Source organism: Mesocricetus auratus, unplaced genomic scaffold, assembly GCF_017639785.1.
Source record: "Mesocricetus auratus isolate SY011 unplaced genomic scaffold, BCM_Maur_2.0 Super-Scaffold_4256, whole genome shotgun sequence".
Taxonomy (NCBI): domain Eukaryota; kingdom Metazoa; phylum Chordata; class Mammalia; order Rodentia; family Cricetidae; genus Mesocricetus; species Mesocricetus auratus.
Window position 1 is genome coordinate 88,240,305 of NW_024429182.1, and position 25,443 is coordinate 88,265,747.

Below are 25,443 nucleotides of genomic sequence, written 5' to 3' on the forward strand. Positions count from 1 at the left end.
CAAGAACCATTCACTCTTCTGCCAGGCAAAGGGAGGAAAAGATAGACAAAATTCCAGGACTTTGGTCACTGTGCTGTTTTTCAGAAGGCATGTAGGCATGAGGTAGCGTCAGTTGGAGATTTCCATATGTCTCCTGCCACTCACTCCATTGGAAGGGCTTGTTTTATTTGTTTATTTTTAATCTTCCCTTCTAGTAATCCCCAACATATTATTCAAGATAAAAAATTCTAATACAATATCAGACACCCATTCCTCCTTTCCTCTCCCCTCCTTCTTGGCAAGAAAAGCTACATGCCAAGACAGGCACAGTGATGGTATGGTAGAGTGTAGAACCTTCTAGAGAAACTTTGTTTCTGACTCCCCTCCACAGGCTGCCTACTCACTCTGTCCACTTCCTTTCTTGTTCTATGCTCTTGCACTCTTGGACATTTTCCTCTTATCCAGAACTTACTCTTGAGTCAGCTGTTGAGATGCATGCTTGTAATACCAGCAATCAGGAACAGGAAGTAAGAGGATCACTGTAAGTTCAAGGCTAGCTGGGACTATACAGTGACACTCTTATCTCAAAACAAACAAACTCAACAAAATCCCCGCTTTTTTAAGGGGTGAAGAATGGACATCAAAGGTGGGGGGTACCACATTTATTTCTAGGAAATCCTGTCTTTAGCCATTTTTAAAATATTGCCTTTTCCAATATTGAATGTTGTTGCATGTAGAGATTTTTTTCTTTTTGGTTGTTAATTTGGTTGCATCCAGGAAGATGGTGTTTGGTTCTGATATCCAGTTATGGGATTGCTATTTTACAAGAGCTGGAAACACTGATTAGTTCCTTTTCTCCTTGCTATCTTCATTCCTCTTCCTTCTCCTCATTTTTCTCAACTTAGAGGAATTTTTTATACGGAAGCCTCTGGGATGTCCTTTACTTGACATTAGATTTGATATGTTTCAGTCACACAGACCCAGTTTCAGGAGCTCCCTGCCTTATTAGCTCTCAACTAAGTGTGGTGGGGGTGCCTGTCCTCTGCCAAGTGTGGTGCATAAATATAGGATGAGACCACTTGTGACACTGCTTTGCCACTTGACACGTGAAACTGTCCAGGAGCAATAAATGCCAGTGGAAAACGCACGAGTTGATAAGTAGCTACAGGAACATCTAGTCTAATGTTATACCCAAAAATGCAGTTCTAACTGTTCTGTCCCTGACAGATGGTCCTTTAGCCTTCATTTGAGTAACTGAAATACCAGGGAACCTATAATACCATTCTGGTATTGGAAAGGATTGAACTGTTTAAAATTTATTTACTGTGAACCCAAGTATTCCTCTTCCTCTCCCTGCTTTGTCTCCCTTGGTTATAGGAGTCCCAGCCTTAACTCCATTCAGATAATTACTACAACTCTGCCTTCAGTACTGATCTCTAGCGTGGCCTGCAATTCTGGTAAATGGACAAGCAAGTTTGAAACACTGCTAGGTCAAAGGCCCCAGGAGTCAGTAGAAAATACATGTAAATACAGAACACTCGCTCTATAGTATGGATCCTGAACTGGCTCAAATGAAAGAAGTCCGAGGCTTTTACTTTGCTTTAAATGTGCTGTGAATACACAGTAAGTCAAAGCAAGTCTATCCCGCATGTACTCGAAGGTCAATGCCAAGGGTTGGCCAATATCCCCTGTTAAAGTTGCTAGGGTACATCTGGGTCTCTCAGACAGCAACAAATCAGCTTATATATAGACAAGGGTTGGTGTCTAGAGACCATGAACCATAGGATTCCCTAAAGGGCAACTGGGAAATGAAGGACAGATCCAGGAAACGTCTGGTTTGCATAGGTACAAGAGCTGTTCAAGCAGAAGAGAGATTTATGGTTTGCTCTCTCTGCTTCCCGGATACAATCCTGAATCATTTCAGGAGGCAGTAAAGGCTGTTTGTTGGCTCTGTTGACTAGCAGGCATCCGTATTTCTGAGATCTGTGACAGGGCTGATGACCTTAGTTTTATCCTGGAAAATACCCACTTCTGTTACTATCTAGTGGCAAACCAGATGTTGATTTCTAGGTAGGAGCTAGAAGATAACGCTTTTGAATTTATTTGTGGAAGAATTATCAGTCAAGAGGTCCCTTGAAGAGTCTGCCAAATAGACAGGTTTTCCCCAAACACCATAACCAAAGAACCAACCAGCTTCCAGTTGCCAGAAACCAACACAACTAGACACTGACATGCGATCCTACTTGATACAGTGGAGAGTTATGGGAAGAAACAACTGGGAAAGATAGATGTTGGTTTGCAGTCAGACTGTGCCATTCATTATACCTGTAATCTCCAGCAAGTTACCAACTGTATCGAGCCTTATATTATCCACCTGTAAAAAGGCATGGCAGAGAAGCAGCTCTTTAGTCACTGTGAGGATAAAGTAAGATCGATGACAATTATAAGGTCTCTGGCACTCTGGCATATAACAAAATGTTTACAAGGTTCCTGGGACCTGAAGCCAATGCCTATAGGGAAGCACTTCTATTTTCCAGGGGTCTCTTCTGAACTCGCCCCAGCAACTGAGGAGGAAGAGTCAAAGAGCGGTCTGGATGTGATGCCCAACATTTCTGACCTACTGCTGCGCAAACTGAGGGTTCACAAGTCACTCACCGGAAGGTAAAATCAGAACATCAGCTTTTGAAAATCTTTCAGGGGCCACCAATGTTAGAGCCTGGGTGGAACACAAAGGAGTATCAGTCTTGGTTCTTATCCCAGTCCAGTGGTCCAGGAAGAGCTGATGCCTCCAAACACAGAGTGCAAGCATGGCCATGTTGGCATTTCCAACTTCTGGAGTATACAGGATTCACAGGCAAGAACCTTTGAGGACATAAGGGTCACCAGAGCTGTGAGAGTGGTGGGCTTTGGACCAGAGGACACATGGTTCAATCCAGATAAACCATTTATCTGTGGGACATCCAAAATCACGTGAAGAACTGGGCAGAAAGGCTCCCAGACGTCTACTTTCTGAATCTTGGCTTCATTGCCCTTACAAGAGTAGTAGGTGTTCTTCCACTGGCAGGGTACACTAAATGCGACCATCTGTGGGGTGGGACTTGGGACGGTATCAGCACAGGACACATCCTTGACAACTGGACTGGAGCATAATGCATAGGGATTTGAGATAATGACGTTGCTAGGAGGACCATGAGACAGGGCAGTAAGAGAATGGTGAAAGAGTGAGGCACTGGGAGAGCCAAAAAGACCTTTATGACAGGCTAGTGAGGTCCAGGACACAAGAAGAAGCCACACTTGCAAAGAATTGGTGAGCAGCTTTCCCAACACAAAGGAATGGGCTAAGAAATGGCAGTGAGACAACTGGCAGATCGCAGGCAGAAAGAGTAAAGCTACCATAAGACTCAAATGCCCGGCTCAAAATGGACCACAAACCTAAATGCAAGGGATAATACTGTAGAATGCATAGAAAAAAACTACAAGAGGCAATCCTATGAGCTATGAGCTTGGGCTAGTTCGTGGCTTTAGCTAGGACAGGAAAATCACAAGCAGATTTAAAGAGAGCAGGTGAAAAGTATGCCATCATCTTAATAATACCAATAAAAAGCCTGTGCTGTCGATGCTGTCTAGAAAGTGAAGAGCAACACAGAGAATGGGAAAAAATATTCACTTTGGTAAGGTACACATTTCTACAGTCTATAAAGAATTCCTGTAATTCAATTATATTTAGATGAAGAGTTTCTCAAAATTGGCAAAGGATTTAAACAGACTCATCAAAGAGAGCACAAGGATTACGTGGGAAGACACTCCGTTATTCCATTGTCTTGGAGACCCATATTTCACCTCCTTGCTGCCTATGCAAGTCTTGAGCTCTGCTTTAAGAACCAGCTGTGCCATGTGACTACTTGGCCTGCATCACTCCATCCTGTTCCTTACCATATATATTGATGTGTTCTGTAGCCCAAGGCAGAATGTCACCAAAGTAAGAACAAAGCTCACTGAATTAATTATGGGAAGATGTAAATTTCATGTAATACCCAAATGAACCCAGCTGTCAGAAGCACACTCTGAGCACTTTGATAAACCCCCAGACAGTATATGACTGGTCTACACAACAGTGGAGTGAGTGTGTTGACCCTCAGAGGACAGAGCCTGTGGGGTGTGGCTGTGACAAGCATTGAAAGCATCGAACATCTTTGCCATTGTTTGTCCCCGTGCTCTGTTTTCTGACAGCTTGATGGTCACAGGGCCTTGCTGTGTCATCCTGACAGGAAGGCTCTCGATGTCCCTTGTCAAGGGTGAGAACCAGCCCTTTGCAGAGATGGCTGACCCCTACCTTTGCTCTCGGGGTCCCTCCATACCCATCCAAGGGAGGAAAACTGTGTTTCCTGAGAAGTTTATTGATGGCTTGCTTGCTCGCCAAGTCCTCTGACGCGAGTTGGACCCCTCCTGGCCTCCCCACCCAGCACAGGAAAGCGCCTGTGTGGTATTTACGTTATTTGGGCTTCCAGTGGGGCCAGCTTTTAGTTACTAAGCACTGCACTGGCAGCCACATGGAGTGGGCGTGCAGACAAGGAGTCTGCTGACTGGGCCAGGCTGTAGAAACTGCATAGGAACCTCTATTTCAGCTGGTACTCACCCGTCACCCTGACTTCAGAGGTTCATTGCTGCAAGGATCTCTACCTTATCTTGTAATTTGTGGACCTAATAGATGTTTGCCACAGCCCTCAGAGTCTAGGAAGGAAGGACCAGTCTTTGCAGAGCTAGAAGCCCCTAAAAGCTACAGTTCAGCTCAAATGCGTAGTTAGTAAGTGACAAATGCACGTGTGTTTTCTGATTCCTCACAGCCTATGGGTGAATAATGATAATAACCAAGATGCCAACACTCAAAGTGAGCATTGGTTCCAGCACACACACATACACACAGCACAGATACCAAAATCCAAACGCTCAAGACCTTGTATAAAATGGTACAGCACTCACATATAGTCTATAGACCCCTCCCATACTTTAAATAGTCTCTACATGATTTAGAATATCCAATATTGTAGAAGTTCTATGTAAATAGCTCCTATTCTGTGTTGCTTAGAGAATATGACCAAAAGAAGTCTGAATAGATTCTGTATAGACACAATTGTTTTCAATATATAGTTGGTTGGTTCCAGGAATATGGAACTTGCGTGTGTAAAAGACTGCATTGTATTTACACAATGCTACATATACATTCATGCATATACGTGTGTATGTGCAAACATATATATATGTGTGTGTGTATGTGTGTTTGTATGCATGTATGTATATTCCTTATAAGGCTTATGTAAGATAGATGTTGTTACTCTAATTTTACATATGAGCAAGCTGAAATTTAGAGTGTTCATAGTGGTTGTCCCAGAGGGCTGGGCCCAACATCTAATGTTTTCCCCACCACCTCTGTAAAGCTCAGGGTCTCACAGATGAAAGGGGGGACAAAGAAGATTCTGCGTCCTCTTCCTTTCTGGCAGTGCATGGCAGGCTGGTCATTCAAAGTCACCTTCTGCTTTATTTACTAGGCTGGATAAAGTTCACTTGTTCAATTTTCTTCTTCACAGCGCCCCTCCACTCACTGAAAAGGAAGTTGAGGTAAGTGACTCAAGGGTTTTGTGGAATTCAGTGATCCTCTCTGATGAGGTCTATCCAAACATTACTTCCTCTAGCCCATGGCCCTAACCATTTTACACAAGAGTGAGAATAAGTGACTGCAGAACAGTCTGGATATTTGTTCCCAGCCCACTACTGAGTTTCCCTTGCCTGCCTCCATCCATGAGAGGTTTTGACAAGTCTTGTCAGTGAGAAGGTTGCTGATGCCTCCACCTTCAAAGACTGTCAATGTCCCTTGATGGATGGGACATACAAAGTCAGCCCGGAGACTTTACAATTACATCAAATTTATTTCAATTTTTAAAAATGTGGCCAGATTTCAAGCTTCAAACGTTGGTCTGGAGGACAAAGTTGCTTGCCTCTGAGAGTTTGGGCAGCAAGAAGGCCAGCTCAGGTGATGGTGTGAAAGCTGTTGGCACTGCCTTCTCTGATCTGACCATGACGATCCTGTGGGCCTTCTAATCCCAATGCTGGGAGATGCATGAGTTGAGAAGAACTTTCATTCTGGTGAAGGGACAGATGGACAAGAAACATAGCAGAGGTGAGACAGGCAAGATTGGTGCAGTGAACCAGATAAGCAAACAAAGGAAGATAGATAACCCAAAATGTCTACCGCCAGGAAGCACAGTGACCGTGAACCAGACATTGTTACTGTAGCATGCTCATAACCGTCCATGCAACTGATCTAGTAGCTCTGCAAAATGGATAGAGCAGGACTTAAAGCAGAAGAGAAGCTGGGCAATAAAACAGCTCACTCAAGGTCCCAGACTCAGGTCAATAGTTGCAAAAATATTCCAGCTGACTTCAGGACCCTTTGAGTTAAGCTTAGAGAGCTAAGCATTGAGAATTGTTCTCAGACTGAGGCTGGGTAAGAAAGAACCTCCATCACTGGTCTGTGAGTCAAAGCCCACTCTAGCATCTATGGAGACTGACCACAGCAGCTCATTTATTGCCCAATTCGATGTGTGCTAGCATGGACATCAGCACAGTGGAAGTAAAACAGACTCAGGAATTAGATCATTTAAGGTCAAGTCCTTGCTCTTCTACCTCTTCTGTCATCTTGAACAAGTTAATGATGTCTCTAGTCTTGGTCTCTTTGCCTATAAAATGGGTGTAAGAGTCTTCACTCCAGAGAGATGTTGTAGGGTCAAATGTAGCAAGGTTCACAAAATTCACAATAATGTAATGATCAATAAAGAGTCATTTTGAGTAGAACCACCATCATCATGTAGGAATTGGCTCTTTTCTGGAGATAACTGCCATTGGCCATGTTATATGAACTTCAGAAGCCAGGCAGAGTCAGTGACCACAGAGTATGAGCAGGTGAGATGACTTAGTGAGTAAGTCTGCCAACCTCATGATCCACAGTACACAGAAAGAACTGACTCCCTGACCTCTACATGTATGCTGTTGCAACACATACCATAAAAGAAGAAAGAGAAAGAAAGCAAGCTGCTCCCACTTGCTTCAGGCAGGGCAGATGAAGCAATTGGAATCGAAGACCCCTCCCTCCCTCCTTCTCTCCCTCCCTCCCTCTCTCCCTCCCTCCATTCTTATTTCTTGTGTGGAGTCTATTTGTCTGTTTTTCTTCCCCAATAGTGATATGTTATGGTGAGTGGTATTAATAGAATGAACCTAATTCTTGGTAGCTTCCTGTTACCCTAGGAATTCCACATCTGATCAATGCCACCTTTAAAAACTCATTCTTAGGTGCTGGAGATGGCTCAGTGGTTAAGAATACTGGCTCCAGAGGACCTGGACTTGATTCCCAGCACCCATAAGGGGGCCTACAAACATCTGTAACTCCCATTACAGGAGATCCAACTCCCTCTTCTGGCCTCCGAGAACACTGTGTGCAGACATACAAGCAGGCAAAATACCCATGCACACAAACTGTTTTAAAAATAAAAAAAATCTTTCCATATGGCATATTTCATCTTGGGCTGGAATATTTATTTCTGGAAGTTTATCTTAACAGATCCAGGCCCGAACTTGTCTAATCTGGAAGTTACTTAAAGCTGGCATAGGAATTATAAATAAAAAGGCTACAGACTGAAGTTTGCTTTAAATTCACAAGCCTGAAACTCACCTGGCACTTCTTTAGATACAGAGTTTTATGCAAACCCCCAATCCTCCAGACACACACACACACACACACACACACACACACTACATCCCAGTATGAGTCCAGACTGCTTACACAGCCAGCTGCACTGGTCTAAATCTATCTCAACCCAAACACTCACACTCTTGATTGGGGAAAGACACAATGCCACTGTCTGGTGGTTACAGTTGTCCTCTGGATCTCAAGGGTTGCCATTTGCCCACGTTTGTGTACTTCACTGTGAAGGGAGTTCATCTGCACATGGAGGCCTTGGTGACTAGTTCCAAGGACTCTGGTGAAAGGCTTGAGCAAGAATCCCACCCGTGACCTTGCTGGTGGCAGTGACTCCTCTAGCATCTCAACTACACCCTTGTTCCCAACAGAACGTGTTTATACAACTGTCATTGGCCTTCAGAAATGACAGCTACACCTTGGAATCTAGAATTAGCCAGGCTGAAAGGGAACGCAACCTAACCGAAGAGAACACTGAGAAGGAACTGGAAAACTTCAAAGCTTCCATAACGGTAACTGAGGGGTCCCGTTTAAGCAGTCCTTGCAGAGCTACTCACTGTCTCTAAGGGTGATGCCCAATATCACACTTCTTTCACTAACAAAATAGTATCTGGAAGTGAGACGGGAGTCAAGGTCCTGACAAGATTTCCTCAGAGGGCAGGGAGGAGCTGAGGCAGAGGTCCTGAAGGTTTGGCTTCAGACCCCCTGGCAGCTCCTTAAGAGGAGGCTGGTTAGCTTGGATAGGACTCCTTTCAGGCCAGTCAGATGTATAGCGCATCTCCACTGGGCTTCTCCAATATCTAGAAGACACTGCAGCCTGAGCTCTGTAGGAATTTCTTCTCCTAGCCCACATGAGATCCAGAGCTTGTCTCATGAAAATGAATCCAGGTTTGGTGTGCACCATCTTAGTCAGATCAAGCTGCTAAAGAAATTACCATTGGCTGGGTGGTTTAAACAGCAAACATGTTATTTCTCTTAGTGCATGGGCTCGAAGTTCAAGCTCAGGGTTCCAGCATAGTTAGGTCCTTACTGAGGACATCTTCAGACCTGCGGACTGCCTACCTCTCATTATAGCCTGACATGGTAGAAAGAGAGTAAGAGAAATTTCTGGGCCCCTGATGTATGAGCACCACTCCTATTCTCAAGGGCTCCACCCAAAGGCCTATTCTCTCATCTGCACATTGGGGTTAGGTTCTCAGCATGCCTATGTGGAAAAGCAGTTTTAAGACCCTGGGTGATACCCCTTGTCATCCCTCAGTCCTCAGCATCCATCTGGTACAACTGTGAGCACCGAGAGACCTATCAGAAGCTTCTGGAAGACATCGCGGTCTTGCATCGTCTGGCTGCCCGCCTCTCCAGCCGGGCTGAAGTGGTGGGGGCTGTGCGCCAGGTGAGCCCCGCAGCACTGGTCCTTGCTGGCTGGCACTGTTCCTACAGAGTAATTAGCACCGTGACACAAATAGGGACAGGAAGAGGTACCTCCCTTGATGACTGGCTTACCCCAGGCATTCTATGTAGGTTGTTGAGATATTCAACATAGTTGGAGCCTATTGAGACTTTAAGGTATTCCTTTGGGAATTGTTTTCTGTAGACTTTGAAATTTGAGGTAGACTATGTACTGCCTTCCTCCTTTAGAGCTGGCCCACTATAGTTGAGTTAGAGAATTCTCTATGAAAGAACTCTATTTAGCTTTTCCTGTGTGTTTTGTAAATATATGTGACTGGGGAACCCCTCCCTCTTTATTGTTTTCACAAAATACATACTCAGCACCTACAGAACCAGTGTTGGGCAGAGCATGTTCTAGGGAAATGTGCTGTTTCATCTAATTCACCCAGTAACCTCATAAAGTGGCTTCTATCCCTCATCTCTGTCTCCAGTGAAGTTGCATGTTCTCAGAAAGATAGCTTCCAGATAGTAGAAATTCTCAAATATTCCAAATGTTTTGAGTGCCTTCATCATGTCCCAAGTAGAAAATTATTGACAGAAGTTTCTGGTGGTTTATATTAATTATAAACTATTTGGCCGGTAGCTCAGGCTTCTTATTGGCTAGCTCTCTCTTAATTATTAACCCATTTCTATTAAACTATGTATCACCACGAGGCTGTGACTTACCCATAGTAATCTGGAATGTTTCTCCTTTGATGGCTACATGGTATCTCTCCCTTGACTCCTTTTCTCCATTCCTCTTCCCAGAATTCCCTTAGTCTGGTAGCCCCGCCTATACTTCCTGCCTGTCCATTGGCCAAAACAGCTTTAATCATCAACCAATAAGAGAAACATATATTCAAAGCATACAGAAGGACATTTCCCATCAGAAAATAGCTAATTTTCTGTGACAAGAAACAGCCAAGATGCACGAAAAATGTACAAAATTATCTCTTGGCAACATGTATAATACGATGAGTAATGTATTTAGATATGGGTCCTATTCCTAAGATACTTCGTTGTGTATATGCAATATTCCCAAACCTGACAAAACCCCAAACATTAGAGTAAGTGTCTCAAGTCGGGGATACTGAAGTTGTTCTAGCATTAGTGAGTGGCAAAGCTGGGTGCAGGCTCAGGTTAGACTCCGCACCTTGGCCACTCTGAAGTCTTGAAGGACGTGGAGCCTTCACAAAATGTTGCAGTGACCACTGCCTCAGTTCCCCTCCAGGCTCTATTCCTCATGCGCACTGTGGCCTTGGACTTCACAGAGCTCTCCACACTCGAGAGTCACTGGGCTGTAAAGCAGGGGTGCTTACGATGCCTGCCATATAGGACTGATGCACTTAAAGCACGCAGATCCTCTGACCACTGCTGCAACCATGTCCTGGCACACTGCTTGTGTGCGTGGTTCCGAGGGTGCATCCCCAAGCACTGTCTGTGAAATGAACGGCAGCCAAGCCACCGGGCTGACCCACCCTTGCGTCCTTCTGGAGAAAGAGCGCCTGACTCAGCAGAGTGACTTAGCAAGTAGCCCAGATGGGAACAACACCAGAAGGATGCTAGGGAAGTGTTGGGTCTCAGTCCCACATGGCTGTGGGACCTTCATAGGGAAATCCCTGTAGTACAGACCGTGCCTAAGCTAGGTCCTCTTGGGAACTCTAGGAAGTATGGAGGGGGGACAGTTCCAACTATGTTTCTGGTTCCCCATGTTGTAAGGATTCAGGCATTGTGCTGGTCTACCCCTGTCACCTGGAAGAATGCAGTCAGGCAGTACCCTGGTCAGCTTGCAGGTACAAAGGACCCCTTTAAAAGAAAGACCCCACCTACTTATGCTCTCTTTCCTGCTCCTCTCTTTCTCTTTCCAGCTGTTCCTCTGGGGCAGACAGGACTTTTCCTGTCTCCCTCTTCTCTTCTGTCCGTGTCTCTGTGTGTCTTTACCTCTTTTCTCTTTCCTTCCCCCTCCCTCCCTTTTCTAATAAAACTTCTCACTTAAGCTCGGTCTGCCTGGCATGTTTGTCCCCAGCCTCCTTCACCTTTGCCATGGAATCCACCAAGGTCTCCCTCAAACTTTATCCTAACATATTATTGATTCTATTTTACCATTCTTTTCTTTATGGTTACTTATTTATTTTTAAATTTTTGTTTTTACATGTGCATGGGTATTTTGCCTGCATGTATATCTGCACACCACATGTCTGTCTGGTGCCAGCAAAAGCCGGAAGAGGGCATTGGATCCCCTGGGTATCCCTGTCTCTAACTGGAGTTACCGATAGTTATGAACTACCATGTGGGTGTTGGGAATTGAACCTGAGTCCTCTGGAAGAGCAGTCAGTGCTCTTCATCACTGAACAGATCATCTCTCTAGCCCCTACTTTTTGAGACAGGATTTCAATATACAGTCTGGGCTGGCCTCCAATTCATGACCCTTCTGTCTCAACTACCTGAGTGCTAAGGAACAGACATGAACCATCATGCCTGACCTAAATCCTTCTCCTCCTCCTCCTCCTCCTTCTTCATCTTCTTCCTTCCTCTTCCTCCTTCTTTGTCCTTCTTCGTCTTCTTTTTTCAAAACAGGGTTTTTCTGTATAGCCTTAGAGCCTGTCCTGGCACTCACTCTGTGGACCAGGCTAGCCTCAAACACATGTATATCCGCCTGTCTCTGCCTCCTAGGTGCTGCGATTAAAGGCATGTCCCACCACCACCCCATCTGTAGCCTTCTTAAAGTGGTCCCCCACCCTGCCTTGCGGTGCCCCATCCTGTTTTCCTTGTCTCAGTGCTGGGGTTCCTCACTGGTTCCTTAGGACCAGCTCAGACACTTGTTCCCTGTTGCTGTCACTGCTTCTAGTCTCATTTACTCTTGCCCTGTCTCCATTCATACTCAGTCACCCCTCACTTTAACACGTTCAGAAATTCCTCTTTTCTTGCAGAGTAAGCCAAGATTCCTTCATCTAGCATATAAAGTCTTTCGCAACCCAGCCCTAGAGCACTTCCTCCCCGAAAACCCAAGAGCTTGTTGACTTTTGATATGAAGCGGGATGTCTGTGCTAAGCTGACTTGCAGAAGTCCTTGAAATGGCTGTGTCCTAGCATAATATGGAATGGTGCCCACTTTCATTCTAAAGGATTCCTGTCTGGAGGATAAATCTTCTACGTACAAGTCCTATGAGGAACTGCCTCTGCCTCCGGATGCCTTGAAGTTCCCTGGCCTCAGGCCTTTGTCTGTTCTGCCCATGTCCATGTCCCCACACCCCACATCTGTGACTCCAGGCCATCACCACAAAGCCATCCCCACCTATTCTCTCCCAGAGTAAAGCAATCCCTTCTTCCTCTCACTTTTACGGTGTGTGACTGCCCTTCTGTTCCCTGGACATGGGTACCAGAGTGCACCTCTCAGTCCAGTGCCACAGGCAACAAACTCCCAGGACAGATTCCCATCTGACGATCCCCATAGCCTTCTTATTCTGGCAGTCAAGGGCTAAGCTCAGAGCGGTCAAGTGTGGATGGTGCCCTCTCTTCCACTGTCCTCCTCCATGCAACTGTGTCCTCCTTCCCTTCAGGAAAAGCGTATGTCAAAGGCAACGGAAGTGATGATGCAGTATGTGGAGAATCTGAAGAGAACATACGAGAAGGACCATGCCGAGCTCATGGAATTTAAAAAACTCGCAAATCAGAATTCAAGTCGCAGCTGTGGTCCCTCTGGTAAGGAACTGGGTTTCTGTCCTTGTTGTGAGGTCAAGTTCCCAATGGCTTTCAGCTTGGGCCACAGGGATCAGGACTGCTTCAGGGCTGTTTCTGCCTTGAGAACCTTCCACACTTCTGTTCAGAGCTACTTATGAGGCTTTTATAGCAGCTGCTCAGTGAGGTTGGGGTCCTAGCATCAGAAAACATGAAAGGAAGCAAGGGCCCCCCAACTCCTGAGAGTTAATCAAGGCTGATGACAGATGCCACACCCACTTTATGAGTGTCCGGACTCCATGAGTCTTTGTGTTCTGGGATCACCCTTTGGGCATCACATGCTAAGAAATTTGGACTTTATTCTGGAAAGCATCAGGGATCCAAGGATTTCCATCAGGGAAATGGATGACCATATTCCTGGCTGGAGCTCACCCTCTAAGTGTAGTACATCAGTCATGTATCTGGAGCAAATCACATTCCTAGTCCAGGCTGGCCTCAAACTCACGGTACAGCTCATTTCATTGTGTCCAGCAGAAATGTTTAAGCATTTCAGCCAAAGGATATTTAAGCTTTCCAGCCCCAAAAGAGCAGAGCCAGAAAACACTCTGTATTTGTGAGGATATTGCAACAGTCCAGGGGAGGGATGGGGTCCAGTCAGTGGGGCACAATGAGAGCCTAGCTAAGTGAGCTATTGTGGACAAACAGCAGGTTTATGGCTAAGACTCCTGCTTCAGTGATTCTTTTCTTAATGTTTTAAAAGCTCTACGCAAATTGGTGCAAGAAGACAGAGAAAGGCCCATCTGATTCTGCTCAAGGTTGTCAAGGATGGAGATGCATTCAGGGAGGTCACCCCTGCAGGGTTTGAAAGTAAAAATCAGAGGAGGAAGTCAGCAAACAGGCTGAGGAAGCAGTGTGTGTAGGGGTGGAGGTGTGAGTGGGGACAGGATGGCACAACCCATGTGACATAGTTGCAGTGCTGGGACCATGTTGAGAGGCTGAACATAAGACTTGGCAGACCAAGGCCATCTTCCAGAACACACTAGCTACTAGGCCTTTGTTTTGTAGGAGCAGAGAGTCGATGGCGAGCATGTCACATGACACGTCCATATTTTATTTTTGTGCTACTCTGACTTCAGCAAGCACCATGCATTAGTAGTGTCAAAGCTGAAGCGGGGAAAGATGAGCTCAGAGGCTCTTGCTCAGTCCAGCAGGGAAATTTCAGTGCATTGGAGCAGAATCTCTCCCTGGGTGCTGCAGGAGTCAGAGTTTGGTCTAGGAGGGTGAGTAGCTGGAGAAAGCAGCTTGTCACATCAGGAATCCCCTTGGAATGCAAACATCCGTGTTACCAAGAGCAGGAGGAGGGAAAGTATAACAGACAGAGAAGCCTTTATAAACAGGTTGTTTCTCGAGCTTCCTGGAGTACCGGCGACACTTCCCAGAGTCCAAAGGCCATGTACACATGCTCAGGGCTGTCTGCTTGGCATTTTAGCAGCCAGGTTCCTGACCCACAGGCATCTGGGCCCCTAACAAACTGCTCTTGGATACAAATAGGAGGTGATTCCAAGAAAATCCTAGTATGTTGGTTCAGTAATTATTTCTTCACAAGGTTCAGGGTCTCCTGCAAACCAGTGTGTCTACACTTAATGGGATAAAATTAGTGTCTTCACAGTGGATGCTTACAACGTCAGCACCTGGGAGGCAAAGGAAGGATTACTCTCAGTTTGAGGCCAGCCTGGGCAATAGAACAAGAACATGTCTAAAACAAAAATCAAAATGCTCTATGGAGTGACCTGTTACCCAGGGGTCTCATTTATTCATTCTAGGATGCTTTTGAGCACTTTTGGTATGCCCACATGACATAACTCCAGTCCTAGTGCTGCAACAAAAGTAAGCTGGTTTCTTGGGCTGGGGAGATAGCTCAGTGAATAAAGTGCTTGTCATGAAGGCATGAAGACCTGAGTTCAAATCCCTGGCTTATGTGAAAAGGCTGGATGCAGCCACACTGATCTGTAACCCCAGTGCTGGGGAGGAAGAGACAAGTGGGCCCCCGAAGCTTGCTGACTAGATAGTCTAGCAAATTGGTGAGCTCCTGGCTCAGAGGCTCCATCTAAAAAATAAAGTGGAGAGAAATAAAGGAAGGCACTCTGTATGCACACACTCCTTAACACACACTGCACATAGCCACCTGAACAGGTGCATCTACCCACGGAGAAATATAGAATTCTGGAGTGAGGTAGACTCCAGAGTCCCACAATCCAGTCTGGGAGCTGAGAAAATGATAGCAAAAGAAACTCAAGAGCAAGTCCTAACCAAAGAATAATGGTTGGAGATATTCGGTACCACTTGGGTTGTTTTTCCAAGCTCTGCCTCCACTGTAGCTGCTGTGGAGAGTCCAGCACCAGTACATCTGTGTGTCCACGGGTATGTCTGGACGATGTGTCATGGCCATTCTCTAACTGCATGCTTCTAAAAAGCCTCTACATGACTTCTGCCTTCGCTGAGACTTTGAAGACTATAATGGAATAAAATATCCCCTGATTAAAAAGTAAGTTGCTTATTTAAAAAATTGGAGCCAGGTGTTGATGGGGCATTCTTTAATCCCAGCACTTGGGAAACAGAGGCAGGTGGATCTCTGTGAGTCTGAGGCCAGCCTGGTCTACAGAGCCAGTTCTAGGACAGCCAAGGCTACCAAAGAAATCCTGTCTCAAAAATTTTTTTTGAACATGCAGCATGACTATCAATATTTTGGATTATTTTCTTTGGACAAACTTCTAGAAATATAAATACTAGCTGAAAGAGGAGTGTATTTGTAGAGAGGAAGGAGACCAGTGGGCAAGGGACAGGGAAGGCAGTGAGGTAGGCAGATATAAGCCTAGTACAATGACATGCACATATGTAATAAACCTACCTACAATGACATGCACATATGAAATGCCATAATAAAACATGTTCTTTTGCTTCCTAACTAAAAATACAATGAAAACAAAACACTGTTATATTAGGGAAAAGAAATATTTAAAAATTACTTATTTTCAAGTAATCCATTGGCATAGTCATTTAGTGGGTTACAAAAATGCTTGATTGTACATTGTACATTGGTCAGCAAACTTGTTCTTTCCTCTGAAACATATTTATGGTTTTACAGACATAAATTGCTTTGTCTCATAGTTTTGATTCATTGTTAGGCACTTACATGTCTATTTTGTGAATTCTCTGATTATTCCACCTGCAAGACTGAAATTTGTGAATGTATTTGAACTCTCACTTATTGGATATTTTCTGGTTCTGCTCTTTGGGGTAACCAGAAAACTTCAAAATCTTTTAACTGAAGTGCTTACAACTTCCTGCTGGACAAAATAAAACAGGTCGTCTAAAAGAACAGCTGAGCCCGCAAGAAAGGAAATGGAAATAGCCAGAAACAAGAAGAGAACTGAAACCACACTGACCCTGCGGCTTGCTGGGGACAGAGCCACCCTGCTTATCTGGAACTAAGTGTTCGCTTTCAGTACTCTCTTGAGAGCAGCCTTTGAGCTCCGGAGGCAGAGCGCAGAGTGGACACTGCGCTGTGTGGGGAGCGAAGGCCTTCTAGGGACTGCCTTGAGGTAGAATCTACACAAGGAATAAGAACTCTCCCCCACCAGCCAGCAGAGAAGCAAATACGGAAGCTTGCCTGTTTCACCCTGTACCCTGGTGGAAACAAAATATTCTCTCCTTCCTCATAGGAAAAGTACACGAGTAACAGCCGCAGTGATGCAATCTGTGGAGAATCTGAAAGAACAGCAGGATGGTGTCTCCAGGAATACTGTCAGTCCTTGCAGAGAGGCACACCCTGCACCAGGACACACAGAAGCCTCCACAGGGCCTGGATGGAGACAAGTTCACGGGGGGAAAATATACAGTGAAACAGCCCACTGGGAAAACAAATCATTAGATCCACCAAATATAAGATTACACCCTAAGAACATCAAATAGTAATTAGAATGTTGAAATCGGCCGAGATCTGAAAAGGCAGACTGAAAACGCAGGATCAAGCTGGGCATTGGTGGCACACACCTTTAATCCTAGCACTCAGGAGGCAGAGACAGACAGCCCTCTGTGAGTTTGAGGCCAGCCTGGTCTACAGAGCAAGTTTCCAAAGCTACAGAGAAGCCCTGTGTTAAAACAAACAACAACAACAAAAAGCCCACACAACTAAATAACAGTTATAAAAAAATTAGAACTCAAAATGAGAAGTCAGGGATAAGGGAGACTTGGAAGGTGTGGAGGGTGTGGTAGCCATGGTAGAGGGGGTTTCTCAGTGCTGAGCTCCTCCCCTGTCTTATTTTCTATCCCTTAGAAGATAGACCAGGCACTGTGGAGGGCTTCGTGGGTGAGCCAAGTCGCATCTGGCCTGAAGCCCATAAGAACTAGCCTGCAAATGGCTCTGGTTTTCTTCCTCCTAATCTGATGAATGCCAGCCTCCCAGAATATCAACCTGTTCATCTTGACTGGGAGATTTGAGATAGTTATCCAAAATACAGTTAAATGGATACAGTGATTAAAATATGAAAGAAGGTTTTAGGACACAGGATGTGGAGAAGAGCCTACAGTCCACTAGCCAGGAGGTCCCTACAGGGAAGCACAGAAAATCTTCAGAGAAAAAACCTAGCATTTTCCATAGCTAAAGAAAGACACAAATCACTGGGCTCAGTAGTATAGGAAAGTTTATGAAAAAAATTAATGCGCATGAAATGGAAATGCAAAAAAAGATAAAATAAGGAGTGGGGAGATGGCTTAGTGAGTAAAGCCCTTGCAAGCATGAGGACCTGAGTTTGGATTCCTAGCACCCACACAAAACTCAAGTACGGTGGCACACCTGTAACTCCAGTGCTGGGGAATTGGAGAGAGGCAGTCTAGCTGAAACATCAAGATCCAGCTTCAGTGAGAAATCTTATCTTAAAAGGTCAACAGAGATAGAAAGAAATGTCCAATGTTGACCCCAGTCATGTATGAGCATGCCCACACACTTGTGGTGCACGTGTGTGCATCTCTCTCTCTCTCTCTCTCTCTCTCTCTCTCACATACAAATAGAAAAGGAAAAGATAGGTAAAGATCTTTAAAATAATGAAAAGAAAATTTGCAAGTAGACAACAATTCTCAAGAGCAACAATAGCACTAGAAGACAATTGCTTTTCCTCTCAAAGAACTAAGGGGAAATAAATGGGTGGTCATACAAGGCTGAGGGCTAGGGAAGGCTATAGTAAGAGACTGCTCCCCTCATATGTCCTTGCTGAAAGGACAATTAAATAATGTACTGGGGTGGGGGTGGAATGAAGCACAAATCAGTAGGATGCAAGAAAGGATGGTGATCAAGGATGATCATAAGCATGTGATCATAAGCAGAGCCAAGAAGCATCTGGTAATAGCTATTTGGATGAATAATGCATAACTTGGGGATACACAAGGTGATATAAAAAATGATTAAGGTTGGAGAGAGTTATTGCTTTGAGCTCTATTTAGGAAAACTAGAGATCTTGATTAATTTTAAAATTAAAGCTAAATAATATCAGAAGTTAAAGCCACGTCTCAAAGATTAAAACTAGAAAGGATAATTTCTCAACTGATGTTTAGAATGGGAAAAATTAGAAAAAAAACAAAAAATAAATCAAGGTAAATAAAATATAGATAATGAGATGATAGAAATAAGCATAAATGTGTTAATAATCACAAGAATTATAGACAGTGTAATGCTGTTGGTTGACAAAGATCCTCAGATTAAGAAAAAAAAACAAAATAAAGCACGCAGCTATATGGTTTTCAAGGACCATACATAAAATATAGGACTATTGAGGACAGACAGACATACAGACTCCAGGATATTGGTAAGACTGAATCAAATTCAACTGATCTTGAAGATATTTTCTGATAATTTTTGGACAAATCATATTTGGAAATAAGTTCAAAAGAACAAGATTTACACTTTTGAAAAATAAAAATATTTTTCATGTACCCAGCTGTTTCCTGGCAACACTCTTATGCAGATATGGTGTTGAACACTGAATATAAATCGTGTCTTTTAATATGCATTTCTAAGGAGAAAAAGGTCTTAAGTGGTAGCTCCCTTGTGCTGAGTCATAGTGTAGGTAGCACATTAAAACTACTTCAGTTAGCAAATTTTCATTCTGAGCATCAAATCTTTCTTGGATATAGTGTTTCCAACTGCCATCCTTTGAGTGAACATGGAATGAATCCATATGCTTCAAGCTTGCTGAGGTCTGTTCATACACACCTCCTTGGGTGACCCCAGAGGCTATGTCAAATAAAGCCCAGAAGCCCAAGACTGGGGCTCCTCATAGTGTCTAGTAGAGATAGAATAAACATTTTGTCAAGTGGGTCCCTTTGCTGCAGATGGTCTTCTTAGAGGGTGAAACATTGAAGAATGAAAGATCCCTAATACCCAGAATTCTGAGCCATCCCTGCAAAGCCAGCTATGACCCACAGGTAGCTTGGCTTAATTTCTGCCTTTCTGTGTCCTGTTGGACCCCAACCTGAAACTCACACCCATTTTCTTCTGTTCTTTCCTACTATAGAGGATGGGGTCCCCCGCACGGCGCGATCTATGTCCCTCACGATGGGCAAGGTATGCATGGTCAAGGAAGCCCAGGGCTCCCAGAAGAAGCATGACAGTTTTCATGGTCACTCAAGAGCTCATTCACTCTTGGGCCTATGGGTTCCAGCAGGGTGCTCAGCCTTCACACTTGTTCACACGGCCTCTGATGCCCCAACTTTCTTGCTAAGTTGTAGTCTTCCCGACACTGCATTTGATGCATACACCTTGGCTTTGCCACGGGCAGTTTTTGCACACTATCTAGCATGCTACTCAGAGAATGGGGTCTCAAAATGTAAAGTGGTGATGTGTTGAGAGATCACTTGTGACCAACAGAAAATTTGAGTCAACTTTGGTTCACTCTTTCCACGCTGATTCCTAACACAGTCACCACCCCCAAACCAAATAATCTACTGAATGTTAGAAACTAGCAAGCTTTTCCAATACCCTCAGAGCTATGACTGTTGTTATTCCCAAGACAGGAGGCCTGAATCGCTTCTCTTCCCATAGAACATGCCCCGCCGGAGGGTCAGTGTTGCTGTGGTTCCCAAGTTTAATGCCCTGAACCTTCCTGGCCAAGGCCCCGGCTCATCACCCATCCCCTCCCTACCTGCTCTGGTGAGTACGATGTCGCCTGCCTCCTGTCCTTTTCTACATTTCCCTCGCACCAGTGCTATGGAGAGGATGCAGTTGGGTTCAGGGTCAGCAGGGGTAGGAAATTTCCAGCAGAGAATATGGATGGAGGTACAGAAAGTAACCCAGTGTAAACCATGCCACTGTTCTGAGACTTGGTCTCTGGGCTCCCAAGCAAATCCCAGATGGTTCAGGAGGTGTACCTCAAAATAAGCCACCCCTTTCAATAGGAACTATAAACCTTTAAGGAGGGGATGATTTAAAAAATAACAACAAAAAACAAGCAAACTTTACAGTGGGTTGTGTCAGGTAGATCTGAAGCAAGGCTCTGATCGCAGAGTCTGAGTTCGTGAACTTGATCTCATGCTGTTTTAACTCATTCATCCTTGTTTTCAGGGATGAAACCCTGAGGGTAACCCAATGCTTATCAACAGGAGATAGGCAAGCAAATTGTGAATAGCATCATAAAGCATTTCTGTAGAATATTACCCATGATTTATTATGAAGAAATAGCAATTTCTATATATAATAAACACATACATTGGAGTATATGTAATATAATTCTGTTTTTTATTTAAAAAATACAATTTATTTGGATTTGATGTTAATTAGTGTTTTGCCTGTGTGTGTGTCTGTGTGAAGGTGTCAGAAGCCTTGGAACTGGAGTTACAGATGTTTGTGAGCTGCCATGTGGGTGCTGGGAATTGAACCCAGGGCCACTGGAAGGGAAAGTCCCCTTAACTACTGATCTGTCTCTCCAGCATCCTGTTTTGTATTTTTAAAAATGGTGTCTCTGCGTAGAACACAGAAAATTATGGAAGAAATCATTTGAAATTTAATAATTGTTCTAGGTTCATTTCTATTGTGATAAAATATCCTGACCAAAAGAAGTTAGGGAAGAAAGGGTTTATCTGGCTTACAATCCCAAGTTATAGTTCACCATTAAGGGTATATCAAGGCAGAAACTCAGCTGTTACATCCACAGACCATAGCTGGGTCTTCCTATACCCACGATGGACTGGTTCTTCCTGTGTTCGCTGGCAAGCACCTACAGGCATGGCCCCAGGCCAAGCTCATCTAGACAATCCTTTAATTGAGGCCGTCTTCCCAGGTGACTCTAGGCTGTGGCAAGTTGATAATTAAAAATTAACCATCACAATATTGGTTATTTCTGGACAATGATAAAACAAAACAGATCACTTTAATTTTCTTCTTCATTTTTTATATTTCTATAGGGTATAAAAAGAAAGGCAGAGAAAAAAGTCTGTTTCATTCCAGATGAAGGCAATTTCTATATATAAGAAAATCTTTTCTCTTTTTTTTTTTTTGATTTTTCTAGACAAGGTTTCTCTGTATTGTTTTGGAGACTGTCCTGGAACTCGCTCTGTAGACCAGACTGGCAAAGAACTCACCGAGATCCGCCTGTCTCTGCCTCCCGAATGCTAGGATTAAAGGCATGCGCCACCAATGCCCAGCCAAGAAAATCTATACCTAGGGCCTTTATGGATCTAGTGGCTTCTCTCTAAACTTTTAAACACCCTTCTGCAGTGGTTTCTCTAATCATGTGCACACTAGCACAGGTTAAGTGTTCAAGAAACCGACCACGTTGCTTCAAGCTCCACCATACTGATAGCTATTTTGTCTTTGGATTAAACTCCAAAATCACTGAAACAAAGAAACCTGAGGATCTGGAGAGATAGTTCAGCAGTTTAGAGCACTGGGTATTCTTCCAAAGGACCCAAGTTTAATTCCCAGCATGCACGTGGTAGCTCACAACCATCTGCAACTCCAGGCCCAGGATATCTAGCACCCTGTTATGGCCTTCACATGCAATGCAGGTTTACAGTGCACAGACATACATTCAGGCACATAAAATAAAATTTTTTAAACTGAAATTTTTTAAGAGACCAGAAAGAGTAGTTAGCAATAGGCCTTCTTAAACAGAACTATGGTTTCAGAATGTATAAATTTAGACAAGTAGTTGACAATGAGAACTATTTTTTTTTATCGAAAAGGCTACATTGAAAACATCCTAGTTGTGGGTGGCACCCCCAAACTCTGGAATGCTTCCATACTATTTACCCAAACTCAGGTGATTCTAGCATAGGCGCAGAGCTGAAAGTGTATGCTTTAGCAAGGACTACTGAAGCAGAGCAGCACAGGGGCCCAGGTAAACTGCACAGAAATGTCTGTGATATCAGGCATCTCCTGACTCTGTACTTGGAACAGTCCCTGTGGGAACAGTGATGCTTATGTGAGTCCATCCCAAGGAATTCTAGACCCACATTTGGCAGGAGGCCTACCGGTCCGTACTCAGGAACGTGGACAGGAAGACCTATGGCTCCCTGCTAGGATGGAGCCTCAGAATGCAGACTGCAAAGTGGTGGGGGGAGAAGGATGGAGACAGAAGGGACAGCAGCAGCAGCAGCCCTCCCCAGCATCGCCCGAGGCCAGCAAGCCTGGCTGCTTCCTTCATCACTCATCCTCAGTTCTGGCTCCTGTTTCCATCCAGTCTGAATCGCCCAACGGAAAAGGCAACACATCTGTCCCCCCGGTGCTGCCTGCACTTTTGGAAAAGTAAGTTTCTCTATTTTCCACTTAATATTGGGGATCCTTAGGCAAAGAAAAACCCTTTCTTTATTCTCATCCTCAACCCAAAACCGAAATAGAAAGAAAATCAAGTTCTAGGAGAATTGAATAGGACTCTGAGACCCGCAAAGATTTCAGGTCTTACTTTATACAATTCTTGAACCATGAGATGCTATGGCTGAGGTCAAGTACCCCCTGCCTAAGACCCTCTGAGGGGGAAAAAGCCTCCTCATTAGTTGGCATTCTTTGGGGCTATGGAGACAAAAAAGCTCTAATTCAACAGGGCTTAGATACAAGTCCAGGGTAGGCTGCTCCAGCGTGGTGGGATGCTAGCTCCCCGTGGCTCCCTTTGAACAAGACTATATCTAGAGGAAGACGAATACAATTCTTCCACTTAGGAATAGAATCATTATATGGGTTTAAAACTATCCTAGAGATGGGGAGAGGTTCCTCAAAACATGGTGACTTTGGAAAGGGTAAATTGCTTTAAAAACAACAGAAAGCAGTCTTTCTGTCAAGAAATGGGAAGGAAGGTACATACTTGCTCAAGAGCCGAGAGGGCCTCCTGGGTCTGGCTTTCCTAGGCAGCCATGCAGTTTATAAGCCTTCTCATGCTAAGCCAGAGCTCTACGGCATTCTTCTGCACCCCGGGTGGGGGGTGGGGAGTTAGGAGATGGGAGGGTTTACGGCTTACTTTTTGAACTGTTTTCATTTGCTTGTTGGAAAACATCTGGATCACAGCTGCCACTTCTTCCCTCAGCTGGTGGAGTGCAGACCTCATTTCTCTTTCTTTGCCTTGAAGCAGCTTTAGTCCTTCATTTTCTGTTGCTGTTAGTAGGCCTTGTGTGTCGTCTGGCAGGGAGTGTGACTGCTGGGCCCTCTGTCTCTTCAGAGACACTCCCAACCTCCCTATCTCCAGACTGTGTTCCTCATTCTCGGTGTGTGATTGCCAAGTTCCCACTCAAGACCCCTCTGGCAACTGTCAATATTTGCCCAGTATTTGACCCCTTTGTCACCTACCAGCATATTCTTCCTTTTCATCATGGAGTGTATCCGCTTCCCATTTCTTGATTATTCCAAGGAAACTCAAGAGATGATGAATTAGTCATCAAACACAAGTACCTAAGGCTACAAAATCTCATTACATAGAACCACAATGCCTAATTCCTGGCCTCTGAATCTACCGAGAAATGATCACCTATACTCTCTGAAGTTCTGTCTTCCTTCACTTTGGGCTCATCAATACATTTCAGAGCATTTAAAACAAAGTCCTCTCCCCAGCTGTAGGCCTACAGACACAGTCAAGGCGGAAGATCTAGGTCTCAGCTCTTCGTGATAGACTGTCATTCATAACTAATGTTCAGGACAACTGAGAGCTCATGTCCAAGGCAATGGGGACTATAAAGAACTCAAGATGACCTCTGTAAGAGAATCTGAGGGACAGCCCCAAATCTTCAGTATCATTGAGTGAGGATCAGGCATGGTGGCACCTTTCATAGGTTTAGCATCAGGAGCTAAAAGGCCAAAGTGAGACTCAGATTCAAGCCAGAGGTTCCCAGGATGGGTTTGTAGCTCCTTCCTAGGTTAGTTAGAAACTGTCATTGGCCATGTGTACACTGTGGTTGACTCACCTACTAGAAACATTTCCAAATAAAGATGGTTGCAGGGCCAGGTGTTGGTGGCACACGCCTTTAATCCCAGCACTCGGGAGGCAGAGGCAGGCGGCTCTCTGTGAGTTCGAGGCCAGCCTGGTCTACAAAGCAAGTTCCAGGAAAGCCTCCAAAACAATACAGAGAAACCCTGCCTCGAAAAACCAAAACCAAACCAAAACAAAACAAAAAAACCCAAAAAGATGGTTGCAAAGAGGGGGGGTTCTAAAGGAAGGAGGGACCCCAGAGACTCCAAACAATAGCAGCTCCTCCCCGTGGACTTATAAAAGATATAAACTGATTTTTCCTCCAAATGCACAGACCTGGAAGCATCATAGACCCCAAGTGGTCAATAATGAAACAATTTTCAAGTGAAAATGAATTCATGTCCTCTCTAGTTATATATAGATGCACCAATTCCTATTAGCCTAGTCACATTGTTGAAGAGAAATAATGTGTTATAATTTATCAGATATTTGTAGTTGTAGTGAGCTTCTTGTTAAATGATACCCCATTTCTTAAGTGTTCCATATAAGGAAGGGAACTGGCTAGGCATGTGAGAGGATGATCAAGTAGCCCATGGCCAGTCCATAGTACAGAGCAGCTGACTACACTGTCTATCCAATGTGAGCTTAGAGCTTTCCCAGTCTTGTTCTTGTAGGCTATTTCATAGAAAAACAATATTCAACTCAACAAAGGTCTAGAAATGCATAGATTTAAACATATGGCCAGAGAATGGTTTTTAGTTATCCTTAAAGATATGTATAGGGAGAGCTATATGTCCGTGGTCTTTTATTCTTTTGTTCTTTTGACAAGTGCTCTCAGGGTCAGTCCCGTGGTATGCTCTCAAGGAGAGCTAGTCTAGTGGGAAAGCCAGACAGGAAGCAGCCTATTTTTCCATGGTGCGATGAATGTTGTCATAAGGAAGTACTTGTTGCTAAGAGACCAACACATGAGAAAATGTGCCCCTAACCCTGTGTGGGTGTAAGATGGGGTGGGGCTCAGAAAATGTTTCCCCCTAGGAATCTGCTTTAAAAGTTAAGCCTAAAGGTTTTTACCATCAGCTAGGTGAATAAGAGATTGACAGCATTCCAAGGTAGTGGTGAATTCAAAGAATGATGATGGCTACAGTGGTGGTGATAACAATTCTTGTTC

The 25,443-nt window shown here is 44.4% G+C and overlaps 1 protein-coding gene and 1 long non-coding RNA gene across 2 annotated transcripts in view; one reads left to right on the top strand and one right to left on the bottom strand.

Moving 5' to 3' along the window:
- Irag1 (inositol 1,4,5-triphosphate receptor associated 1) overlaps positions 1–25,443 on the top strand; it is a 104,703-nt gene that overhangs the window by 64,923 nt on the left and 14,337 nt on the right. The window contains 8 exon segments of the mRNA XM_040756317.1: positions 2,517–2,640; positions 5,565–5,595; positions 8,101–8,241; positions 8,988–9,119; positions 12,714–12,855; positions 19,401–19,450; positions 19,928–20,035; positions 22,563–22,627. Of these exon segments, the coding sequence (XP_040612251.1) occupies positions 2,517–2,640; positions 5,565–5,595; positions 8,101–8,241; positions 8,988–9,119; positions 12,714–12,855; positions 19,401–19,450; positions 19,928–20,035; positions 22,563–22,627 (793 nt within the window).
- LOC121143882 lies at positions 5,884–23,533 on the bottom strand. Its single transcript, XR_005881175.1, has 2 exons — positions 23,334–23,533; positions 5,884–6,117 (listed from the first exon to the last, which is right to left on the bottom strand). It is a non-coding gene; the product is annotated as an uncharacterized LOC121143882 (long non-coding RNA).